General features: G+C 36.3%; 1 protein-coding gene across 1 annotated transcript in view; it reads right to left on the bottom strand.

Annotated features, from left to right (window-relative positions):
• The window catches only part of LOC150089904 (carboxypeptidase B-like), a 187,836-nt gene that overhangs the window by 13,174 nt on the left and 161,204 nt on the right, over positions 1–13,458 (bottom strand). The window contains exon 11 of the mRNA XM_090390124.1: positions 6,826–7,028. Within this exon, the coding sequence (XP_090246250.1) occupies positions 6,826–7,028 (203 nt within the window). The remainder of the gene's footprint in view (positions 1–6,825; positions 7,029–13,458) is intronic.

Below are 13,458 nucleotides of genomic sequence, written 5' to 3' on the forward strand. Positions count from 1 at the left end.
TGTTTTTTATATGATTAAAGATTTCAGTAAAGGGAAAACATATTTCACCATAATAACATAACAAACCACACAATTCCAGCTATCAGTATTTTCGTAAATGCAATAACATTGAGTTTACTATATGTTTATAATTGTTTGCATTAACAGAAAAGCCCAATAAACCGGAAGTGCAAATTGTTTTTATTGTTTTATGGTCGTTACTTCCAGAAATGTGCTTTGGAAAAATATCACAAAGCTGTTCAAAATTGGTTCTTAAACATATGATAACGTTGAAAGTGTAGTGCATTTAATGATTTGAATTGGTAACTAAATACAATTTACACTATAAAAACGACCTCTTAGGGAGTTATATAGCGAAAATTTGAACTTCCAAGGTCGTGGAATGAATTACCAAAAAACAAGGTGTTATTGGGTTCACATTACAATATTTTCGCAATACGATGATAGCAGATTAATATCGTAAAGCGCGGTACACTGCATTGTATAATTACACGCATGGTTTGAAATGCAGTATTTATGAATGTTTAGCATTCATTTTTTTGCAATTAATGTTCATATTTTCGATTTTTTTGATACTTGATACTTTGAAAAAAAAAAAAAAAAAAAAATTCGAAAACCCGGGAACTCATAAAGCGAGAACTGCCTGTATTTTATTGAGGATTAAATACAAAATAGATCTGAAGTCACAAGCAATCCAGAAAAAAAATTGATTGAAAATGTCATTTTAATGACTTTTTTTGAAGAACTGCCTTTTACAAAACAGTTGAATATGTAATCTAATGTCAAAATTTTTCATGGAGGCCATAATGATGCCACATCTGTCTTCAAAATACAAGGGTAAACTGAAAAGTAATAGAGAAGTAAATCAAAAAGAAAAAAGTATCATTTTTCTACCTACACTTCACCCCAAATACATTTCAGCAGTGCTTAACAAGATTTTATGTACTGTTCAGGTCAAATTCTTTTGACTGACCATCTCTTCATTGGAGTCATCTTTCAAATCTCAGTGATAAAATTCTTGCCAACGTTGCATTGCTGCAGTGAGGTATTGTGTTAGCATGTTGAAGCAACATTTCTGTATTGCCAGTCCTTTTTCCAAAAATTCAGTGTGGGATAACAGTCATAGAATCAAAAAAAAAAAAAAAAAAAGAAAGTCAATGTCACTTTGCTGGCTAATGATTGTACCTTAAATATTTTTGGACATGGAGATGTTTCATGGCAGAATTACTTGGACTGTCTCTTGTTTACTGGATCACAGTGGTGAATCCAATATTCCAATTCACCTCCAGTCACTTATTTGTTGATAAATTTCGAAAATGTTAGACCTGTAATTTCAGGCAGTCAGAAAATCAATAACTGCCTGTTAAATCAGATATTCAAAGATGCTTCCATTTACAAATAGTGTTACCTGTAAACAAACCACACAGAAACATTACTGTGCATGTACTAACTAGAAACTATTAGCCACCTGGAGAACCTAGGTGGAACTTAATACACTATCTACCTGCATGAGTGTCTGCAAGGTCTGGTGCAACTATTTTTCAGACTTTTCCTACCTAACTTCACCTTGCTCACTAACCAACTGATATCGGGCAATGGAGAGAAAAAAAAATAGATAATATAAAAACAATTATTTTTTATATTTTACAGTACAGAATACATATTAGGTTATACTGTACATATACTTTGTATATCCCACTCAGTCTAATTAATACACAATTATTATTTTTTTTTAAATTGACTTTTTTTTTTTTTGTTTCAATCTGTCCTGTGCATTTTTACAAGCTAGATTGCAAATATTACTTATTGATAAAGTCTGCATTAATTCTGCTTCCTGGTTTTTGAGCCACTGAATACACTTCAAGGGTATGCCTTCAGCTTTTCAGTGGTTTATAACAGAAGAGGAAAGATTTCAGGAAGTTTTCAGAGTCATCTGTTTCATCTAGTCTTTTGTTTACCACATTAGCCACTATTTTCCTCACTATTTAGAAAATCATATTCATATAATCCACATTACTTTCTTAGAATCCTCCAAAGTCAGGAACACTTAAAAAACTTATAAAATATCAGAAGTCATAGGTAAATTTTCATATTCGGTGAGTTCCTTCTCACTTTGCAACAACTTGTTCCTGCATCATTGAAAAGTTTGGACCAGAACATTTTTCCAAGCACCTGCAGTGTTGTATGTTGCACCTTTCATTGTATATTGTTTCCAAAAATTGTGATCATTAACATAACTTACACAAATACAATTCTGAATGAGAACCTGTGAGTAATGCTGCTTTAGGCTTTCTCTCTCTCCTTGATCCATTACATCAATTAATGATGTGATGTTCAGTTGGAGAAACTGGCAAGGTTTGTTTCTATCATGAGATTCTAGTTGTTAACAGGGTGAGTTGGTGAATTACAAAGCAAAAACATTTTTTTTATTTTTTTCTGGTAAATTTTAAAAGTCCAAAAAATACATTGGCTATCCAAAGTATTTTCTGGACCTTACTGTGCAAAATAATACACTAGTAACATAGTAATGTTTTCTAGCACTTTTGTTTTCCTAGATTTTACAAAAACAAATAAGGGAAGTCAATAATTATTACCATAACATTGTTGTGATTCTTTCCATTTTTTTTTTTTTTTTTTTTTAATGATCTTTTGCTAGGGTTTCTGAGGTAAAATACATTTTTTGGGAGGAATCTTTCTAATTTAGGCCAATATCATCACAATAGTACACCTGTTCACAAGTTAATCATTGATTCACTATTTAAGGTTACAATTTATGAATGTAGCCTGATACCACTGCACTAAGTTTTTTCACCTTCAGTAGTCATTGTTAAATTCTGTATTGGGTTTTGAATTTGTCCAGTGCTGAATTTGTTGTTTTAAAAGATGGATTACCATTCAGTTTTTCTAAGTCTAATGACATGCATTTCTGTTTGTCCATCATACCACATGCCAATATGGAAGTAAATATAACAGAAATTTTTAAGTTTCAACTCTGCAACAAAAAATCTGAGGTGACAGTTAACAAGAAGGTAATGGATAAAAAGGTGATGGAAAACTGAGGTTTTCCACCAACCAACTACCCGCTGGCTAAAGGCAAATTTCCACACATCTATCCTACATCTGTCTTTCCTCAATTTCAATTTATGCCCTCCCAGGAGATTATTCTGAGCATTGAACACGCTCAAACCATTCAAAGCTTTATATACCTCTATCAGATCACCTCACCGGTGCCTAGTATCCAGACACTGTAATTTGCAAATCTTAAGCCTTTCTTCGTAAGCGCAACCCATTGTTCCATTCACTAATCTTGTTGCCCTTCTCTGTACTCGTTCCAGCAGTTCTACATCCTTCTTGAAATGAGGCCTCAGACCTGTATACAGTACTCAAGGTGTGGCTGACCATTGCCTCATACAAGGGAATAATCACCTCGTTATCCCTGCTAGAAAAATTCTTGTATATCATTGACAAGACACCATGAGCTACTTTTGCAGCCCGTCTGCACTGCTAAAAAAAACTTCATATCTGCCTGCACAATTACCCCCAAGTCTTTTTCATTCTCTACCACTGTCAGTGTACTACCACAGAGTTGATACGTTACTCTGGGGTTACTGTTTCCCATATGTAATACTTTACATTTGTCAATGTTAAATTTCATTTGCCACCTCTCAGCCCATCTGCTCAACCTTTCCAGATCCTTGCAGCAGCATACTGTCAGTAGTGTCCTTAACAACCCTGCAACCTTTGTATCGTCTGCAAACTTGTACATTAAGCTTGATATACCATCATCAATATCATTTATAAATACAGAAAACAATAATGGACCCAACACTGAACCCTGAGGGACTCTACTAATAACATTGGTCCACGATGAGCAGTGTCTATTGATTACCACTCTGTCTTCTTCCCCTCAACCATCCCTTTATCCATAGCAGCAATTTGACTCCAATGCCCCACTGCTCCAATTTGTGCAGCAATTTTCCATGTGCAAAAGTATCAAAAGCCTTTCTAAGAATCCAAATATATAATATCAAAGTTATTCCCTGCATCCAGTTCTTTTGTTACTGCATCATAGTATCCAATCAAATTGGTCAGGTAAGACTTTCCCTTAACAAAACCATGCTCTGTCCGAGCTATAACTGAAGTCTTGTCTAGATGACCCTGCAGTGCTTCTTTAACCAGCGCCTCCATTAATTTTCCTGGAACAGAAGTTAAACTCACAGGTCTACAATTACTTGTGTCAGCCTTTGATCCTCCTTTCTGAATTGGGGTCACATTTGCACATCTCCAGTCTATGGGTACCTCCCCTGAGTCCAAAGAAGCTCTCATAATTATGGCTAAGGGTTTGCTTACTTCCTTTGCTACCTTCTTTAATATAACTGGATAGATCCCATCCACCCCGGGTGCCTTTTTTTATCTTTATCCTCAACAATTTCTCCTCCACTTTCCTCTCAGTTATTACAAAATCATCTAGATCACTGCCAGAGTTTACTTCACCTCTGACATTCCCCTTAATGAATAACTCCTTATGTGTGAATGTAGATGCAAAATACTCGTTTAGTTTGTTAGCCACCTGAGCAGGATCATCAACAGTTGAACCATCAATATCCAGTGGACCAATCTTATTAATCCCTTTCCTTCTAGAGTTTACATAGGTAAATAACTCTTTTCTGTTTTTCTCTGCATTCTTTGCCAAGGATTTCTCATAATCTGTCTTTGCCTGCCTAATCTCCTTTGTGACTTGGTTACAGACCAGCTTATATCTAGCATAGGCTTCCATGTCACCCATTAATTTATATGTATCCCATGCAATTTTCTTCTCTGCCATATGTCTCATTAATTCATCTGACATCCATTTAGGCCTAAACCTTGAACAATAATTCTTAGTTGGTATGTAAAGCCTAGTAGCTTCCAAGATAAATTCTTTGAATGCTTCCCATTTTGAATTTGCTGTTGGTAACATCTCAGTTGGTCCCACTGTATAGAATTTAAATACTGTCTCAGACCATCGTAGTCGCCTTTACGAAAGCAAAACCCTTCCCTTTACCCATAATGGTAGTTACCTCTTTGAGTAAATCCCACTTCAGCACACTGTGATCACTGCCACCTAGAGGTTCCTTTATCTGCAGATTCTTAATGCATGAAGAATCACTACTGATAATCAGATCAAAAGTATTACTCCCTCTAGTTGCCTCCCGAACATGCTGATGTAGAAAACAATCATCCAATAAATCCACAAAAGTCTTGCTAGTGTGTGAGTGACCAACCCACAAATTGCAATCAATATCTGGGAAATTAAAATCCCCCATTATAAGACTCTCTGATTTACTGGCCCACTATATTTCCCTGTACAGTTTCTTATTATACTCATCAGAGTCATTAAGCCTATAGCACACTCCTATTCTCAATTTTGATCTCCCTATGCTTATGTTACACCAAACTGACGTGACACTGCACTGTCCAGCAATGTCAACTGGCTTCACTTCCTTGGATTTTATGTGTTTCTTAACTAATATCATAACCCCTCCTCCCTTCCTATCCTTTCTGTACACATTATACTCCCCAAATTCCAGTTCTGCATTCCTTATATCTGTGTGATACCACATCTCTGATATCCCAACAATATCTGCCTTTGATGTTTTGAGGAATACCTCAAATTCATCAAATTTATTTACCAAACTCCTAGCATTGGTGTACATGCAAGTATACATGCAGCTGTTCCTATTCTTAGCTACCTTAACACAACCCATGTGTTTACTTGTACCGCAATGACTCCCAGCAATCTCTGAAATACCTTGCATCTTGTTTTCCAGGCTGCTGCTCATTCCAATAGAAGCAGTGCAAGAATCACTTTCACCTCTCCCAGTGGCTACTGTTAATCTATTAGTCCTTGTATCCCCCCAAGCTAGCAGTTTTCCGACCCACCTAACACTGCCTCGATAGCATCATCAAATATTCTTGCACCCTTTCTATTTAAGTGTATCCCATCCCTGTAAAAGCAGTCTCTCCTGTTAACAAGTACAGACCAGGCTGAAAAAAATTCTACCCCTTGAGCCTTGCACAGTCTTTCCAGGGCCAACTGATCGACAAGGCTCTCATCATATACTCCCTCCTATCGTGTCTGGGCAGAATTGTAGACACTTTCAAATTCAATCCTAATTCACGGTTTTTTTTCACCAGTGACCTGTACTTGTTAACTAATTCCGCCGGTCTCCTACTCTTGATATCATTAGTGCCAAAGTGTACAACAATATCACCTTTTGTGCCCTTAAAAGATGATATCTGCTCTACAACATCATCATCCTTTGCCCCTGGCAGACATACCCTATATCCTTTTTACATACTATGTTCTCCGTTTCCCTGACAATAGAGTCACCAACAACTACTAGTTCCTGTGGGACTAGTGCATTCTGCCTTGGGGGTTGCCATTATGTAACATTTATTTCATTCTTTAAAGATAAATGAAAGTATTTGCAAAAAACAAGTAATTAATTTTTTTAAAGAAAAAATTAAAAAAGCTTAAAAATTAAATAATACATACTCTGCATATTTTGGGAAAAAAAAAAAAGGGGGTCATATTTGCTGTATTCAATGAAAAGCATAGTGCTATTTACTACACTAATTAAATATTCAGTATTATTATCACAATTGAATCAATAACATGGTTACCAACTTATTTGATCTGTGAAAGTCTGAACCTAACACTACATTGGATTAATACTATAGTTTATAAATGAAGATTACACAAGACAGGATCTTAAATAAAGCCAAAGTCATAATACTTTTATTCTATTTTGTATCTATAACTGAATAATTAGTTCAACTAACATGATCATTATAATCAGGAGCTCTAAGTGAGGTATATCCATGAGGTGTCATCCATAATTGAGAAAATGAGTGCAGTGTAAAGTATGCTTTTAAACTATCTTTAAGAACCATTAAGCCATCTCTAATTGCCATACTTTCAGCTTCTGAAAATGGATAGTCACCTTTATAGATAGCTGAACATGGAGTATTACTTGTACTTGCTCCTAAATAAGAAAAAAAGTGTCAAAAAGTTTGACTGTTGAATTCAAAAGATATAAAATTTTTGGAATTTATTATAATCTTAAAATTAAGAACAGTGAAACTATTCGTTATAAATATATAAAGGATGTTCAACTGAAAATTATATAATTTCAATATTTCCAATATTCTTTACACACACACACACATTACTTGTACTTGCTCCTAAATAAGAAAAAAAGTGTCAAAAAGTTTGACTGTTGAATTCAAAAGATATAAAATTTTTGGAATTTATTATAATCTTAAAATTAAGAACAGTGAAACTATTCGTTATAAATATATAAAGGATGTTCAACTGAAAATTATATAATTTCAATATTTCCAATATTCTTTACACACACACACACACACACACACACAAATATATAAGAATACATAACCATTATTCTTTAATAAAATAATTGCAGAAACATGGGCACTGATGCACCACCGAACTTCAATTCACTCTCTGGCATTACCATTGCAGGCAATCTATAGCAATTTTCCTACATTGGACAAACTGTGAACCAAACATAACACAGAAGTATCAAATCAGATATTTTAATACATCTATGAAATCCAATTTTTAGTAACTAAAGAAAACAAACATAATATTGTTTCAAGGATATCCACATACTACTCGAAGAATTTTAAGCTGCTGGGAATGGATTGTTTTTGAAAAATTTTGGTTTTATTGACCTAATTGGTATATTAAATCATATTCTATAAATAGCTTTATAGTCCTAATCATGTTCCTTAGCTTATTCTAAAATTTAGATAGAGATTTAGTAAGTTACTGCTTACCATATTTGTGGCTTATAAGATGTACTTTTTTCCTTATAAATACTTTAAAAAATCGCTCTGTGTCTTAGAAACCAAAAGTGGCAGTACAGCATATACTCAAAACCGAGAGTTAACGAATAGTTAACTACTATACGTTAGTACACTTTTCAGTAATTACCAGGCTGTTGTTGGAGTAACAAGTGAATTCCAGTTATACATTTAAGCTAAATCAATGGCAGGCACATCAAGAAGCCAAAATTGTACTATTGGATTTAAGCTAAAAGTAGAACAATATGCCAAAGAACATGGGAATGGAGCAGCAGAACGAAATTTCAGACAGCCGCCTACTGAGAAGATGATTCGTCAATCTTGAAGGAAGCAGGAAGTTTTATTACAAGAAGCTAATAAAACAAAGCACAAACTTTGTAAAATTCTGCCTAAATGGTCAAATTTGGAAAAAACTTGTGTAGTTAGATAATGGAACTTAGAGAGGTGGGTATTGCAGCGAGTACTAAAATGAAAATAGTAGAAGCATGGAAACGAGAAGCTGATATTGGGATACATGACTTTAAAGGAACTGAATCTTGGTGTTATTGCTTCATGAAAAGAAACAGGTTAAGTTTATGCACAAGAACTAGAATAGCTCAGAGAATGCCTGCTGAGTATGAACAGAAAATATTAGATTTCCATAAATTTGTCCTTAACCCTATAAAATGAAGCAACTATGAACTTAGCCAATTTGGGAATATAGATGAAATTACGTTGACTTTTGATGTGCCATCTAATAAAACTAAATCTGAGAGGGCAAAAATCTATAACTATTAAAACCACTTAACATGAAAAGACACACTACACTGCAGTTTAACTTGTTGTGCTGATATGACCAAACTTCCACCAATGTTAATTTTTAAAAGAAACACTCTACCGAAAGATAAACTGCCAAATGGATGTACTTGCTCAACCAAAGGGACGGATGGATAAAGAATGTATCAAGGATTGGTTTGTAAAAGTGTGTTCCAAGCGTCTTGGTGGACTACTGTGTAAAAATGCACTACTAGTATGGATCAGTTTAGAGCACATAGGACTGAAAACATCAAACAACTGGCCGAAATGATGAACACAGAATTGGTGGTAATTCCAAGTAGCTTAACCTCCCAGTTACAGCTGTTAGATGTCAGCATCAATAAGCCATTCACGAATAATATGCAGGAGCAATGGAATAAATGGATGAAAGAGGGGAACCATAATATGATGGCTATGGGAAGGATGAAACATCCATCAATAGCACAAGTGTGTGAATGGGTGCTGAAGTCATGGCGTGATGTTAAGACTGAAATTGTGGTCAAGTCTTTTAAAAAAGGTGGTATAAGTAATGCAATGGATGGCACTGAAAATCATTTATTGTACGAGAGTGACAGCGATACTAGTGAAGAGGATGATGATGTTGAGGATAATGATGATCGAGTCAGTAATGAATCTGAAGTTGAATAATATTAAAATAATAAGAGTAATAATCCTATACATTTCTTTATTGTCTTTTGGATTTTATTTTTATTGAATTTTAAATTTCCATTGTTATTAACAATAAATTTTTTTCAAAAAATTTTTTTTCCTTAAATTTGCCATTCCAAAATTAGACACTGCATGTTCCAAGCCACGGCATCCTATAAGCAAACAAATAAGGTAATATACATAGAACCTTTGCATTAGTGATTTGGTTCAAATATCATAACTCTGTACTGTAGTGCTTGGTAGGAGAATTCTAGTGTCTAATTGTGGTAAATATGCATCTCGAAATTTTGAATCACTTAGGTTGGCATTAATAGATAATTTTATTATCTATTATAATTAACGTTTAACTTTACAAATGTAACAGTATAGCTTAAACTCAATAACGTAATACATATAATGTAAACTCTATAAATTAATATGTATAGCATAAACTCGATATGTAATATATATTCAGTAAGGTACGCTTGATGGCATAGTATGTATTAAAAAAAAAAAAAAAGTAAACTGCAGCCATTATCAACCCACTGCAGGATGGAAGCCTCCTCAACAATTCATGCTGATGTAAATGGACCATAATCTGCCACACTGGTCCAGTGCGGGTTGACAGATCAACCATATTTAGCAGTCGGGCTTGAACCCCGGTCTACTCAAAGAGCGTGTGCTGCTGCACTCCCGCTCCTGACTACTCGGTCAGGAGTGGGACGTAATTATTGCTGCATAACTGCCACAAAGTGTTATTATTACATTTTAGTATATTACTTTAGTGTAGTATTCCCAATTAAATTTAATCTGAATGGAAATCATGCGCCTCAGACCAGAGCAACAAAGCAAAGGGCTCAAAGTAGTGGGAGTTCTGCGGCTTGAGGGAGAACTAAGGATGGTGGTTGTCCTCTGAATCACTGCCTCATGAAATGTACTGCTTGTTTGATGCTTGCTGATCTATCTGGAACAGGACATAATACAGCCAAGGGGTGTGCATTCAATGTAAAGAGTGTGAAGATATCAGGCATTAACACAGCAGTCTGATGGGTGTTTATGAGAGCTTGAAGAACAGGAGGGGGGATTCCCTCAAAGGAATTAAGTTGGGGGATCATCAAGATCCCAAGTGCAAGCTCTGACATTGAGGTGGCATTAATGTCCACCTCAATGTCAGAGCTTGCACTTGTGCATCAGGCAACACCCAAGGTGGCTATTGTCAGTGACGCTAGTGTGACTCCAGGGGAAAAAGTTTATGATACTGTGAGCAGATATCGTCTTTTAAGTAATTAATTTTTTTTTAAATAATGGTTGGCACTAATGACTAAGAGAAGAGATCTGAGGAATTACTTTAACAAGTACAAAGCAATGTCGAGAAAAAGTTGCGAATTAGGATTAATTTGAAAGTGTCTGCAATTCTACCCAGGAACAATAGGAGGGAGTACAAGTGATGTTGGTCCCACTTAACAGTGAAACCATCTAAATGGGAAGTGTTCAAGGAATTAATCATAGTAGCTACTAGGCTTTTCATACAGTTCAAGGCTTAGACCTAAATGGAAGTCAGATGAGCTGTTAAAGACACATGACAGAAAAGAAAGATTTGTGGGATGCATGTAAATTATCAGGTGATACAGAAGCCTATGGTAGATATAAACTAGTCTGCAATCAAGTCACAAAGGAGGTTAGGCAAGCCAAGGCAGATTAGGAGAAGTCTCTGGCAAAGAAAGCTGAGAAAAGCAACAAAGACTTCTTTATATTAAGAGTAGAAGGAAGGAGTTGAATCATATTGGTACACTTGATTTTGATGGTTTAACTATTGTTGATCCTGCTCAGGTTTCTGACAGGCTGAATAGGTACTTTGCATTTACATTCACACGTGAGGAATTTTATAGAGAGAGAAATTTTTCAAACTCTAATAATGAACTAAATGATTTTGCAGTCATTTAGTTCATTATTGCACGTGCTGAAAGGAAAGTGGAAGAGAAATTGTTGAAGCTAAACATAAAAAAGGCACCTGGGGGGGGATGGGTTCTATCCAGTTATATTAAGGGAGGCAGCAAAGAAGGTAAGCAAACCATTAGCCATAATTATGCAAGCATCTTTTGGATTCAGGGAAGGTCTCTGTGGACTGAGATGTGGGAATGTATCTCCAATTCACAAGGGGGGGGGTTACCAAAGGCCAATGAGTGCGTGTTGTTTGGTTTTTAGGAGCATTAGCAACTAAGGCCATATTGCTCCGGGATATGCGGTGGTCATTCCCTGACCTTTCCGCATCCTCCATATTTGGTGGTGACGGGCTCAAACTCCAGTCTAATCAAGAAGCGTGTGTGCTATGCACTGCTGCTCCTTCCCACCTGGCTACGGAGTCGCCGGCCAATGAGTAATTACAGACCTGTTAACTTAATTTCTCTTCCAGAAAAAATAATGGAGTTACTGGTTTAAAGAAGCAATACAGGACCATCTAAACAGGAGTGCAGTTATACTTCAGTCATAGCATGGGTTTGTTAAGGGAAGACCTTGTCTAACCAATTTGATTGGATACTATGATGCAGTAACAAAGCAACTGAATGCAAAAAATAATTTTGTTATTATACACTTGGATTTCAGAAATGCTTTTGATACTGTTGCACATAAAAGGTTGCTGTACAAATTGGAGCAGCGGGTCATTAAGGGAAAGTTACTGCTATGGATAAAGGGTTGAGTTGGGAGAAGACAGAGTAGTTATTAATAGATGCTGCTCTTCGTGAACTAACATTATTAGTGGAGTTCCACATGAACTAACGTTATTAGTGGAGTGCTGGGCCCATTGTTGTTTTCTGGGCCCATTGTTGTTTTAAGGGCACAAAAGGTGATATAGTTGTACACGTTGGCACTAATAATATTAAGAGTAGGAGACCGGCAGAATTACTTAACAAGTACAGGTCACTGCTGAACAAAAGCCGAGAATTAGGGTTGAATTTGAAAGTGTCTGCAATTCTGCCCAGACACGATAGGAGGGAGTATATGATGAGAGCCTTGTCGATCAATTCGGCCCTGGAAAGATTGTGCAAGCCTCAAGGGGTAGAATTTTTTTCAGCCTGGACTGTACTTGTTAACAGGAGAGATTGCTTCTACAGGGATGGGATACACTTAAATAGAAAGGGTGCAAGAATATTTGCTGATGCTATCGAGGCAGTGGTAGGTGGGTCGGAAAACTGCTAGCTTGGGGGGAGACAAAGACCAATAGATTGACAGTAGCCACTGGCAGAGGTGAAAGAGATTCTTGCACTGCTTCTATTAGAATGAGCAGAAGCCTGAAAAACAAGATGCATGGTATTTCAGAGACTGCTGGGAGCCATTGCGGTACAAGTAAACACATGGGTTGTGTTAGGGTAGCTAAGAATAGAAACAGGTGCAGGTATACTTGTGTGTACACCAATGCTAGGAGTTTAGTAAATAAATTTGATGAATTTGAGGTATTGCTCAAAACATCAAAGGCAGATATTGTTGGGATATCAGAGACGTGGTGTCACACAGATATAAGGGATGCAGAACTGCAATTTGGGGAGTACGTCTACAGAAAGGATAGACAGGATAGGAAGGGGGGAGGGGTTATGCTATTAGTTAAGAAACACATAAAAACCAAGGAAGTGAAGCCAGTCGACATCGCTGGACAGTGCAGTGTTGAGTCAGTTTGGTGTGACATAAGCATTGGGAGATCAAAATTGAGAGTAGGAGTGTGCTATAGGCCTAATGACTCTGATGAGTATAATAAGAAACTGATGAGTATAATAGGCACCAGGGAGGTGATCTGATAGAGGTGTATAAAGCCTTGAATGGTTTGAGCATGCTCAACGCTGATGGGATTCTTCCTCTAGCTCAGAAAAATCACCTGAGAGGGCATAAATTCAAATTGAGGAAAGACAGATGTAGGATAGACGTGCGAAAATTTGCCTTTAGCCAGCGGGTGGTTGGTTGGTGGAACAGACTTCCATCCCTTGTGGTGGAGGTTGATAGCCTAAATAAGTTTAAGGCTCAGCTGGACAGGTATTTTGAACAAACAGAGGGGTGAAGTGGAAGTGGGTTTTTTTTTTTTTTTTTTTTTTGGCTGATGCTGCATAAGCTTGCTTTCTTGCATCAAATGCCTCTACTAATGCTAATGCTATT

This window comes from Mastigoproctus giganteus, chromosome 2 (assembly GCF_048544385.1).
Source record: "Mastigoproctus giganteus isolate SK-2022 chromosome 2, ASM4854438v1, whole genome shotgun sequence".
Classification (NCBI taxonomy): domain Eukaryota; kingdom Metazoa; phylum Arthropoda; class Arachnida; order Uropygi; family Thelyphonidae; genus Mastigoproctus; species Mastigoproctus giganteus.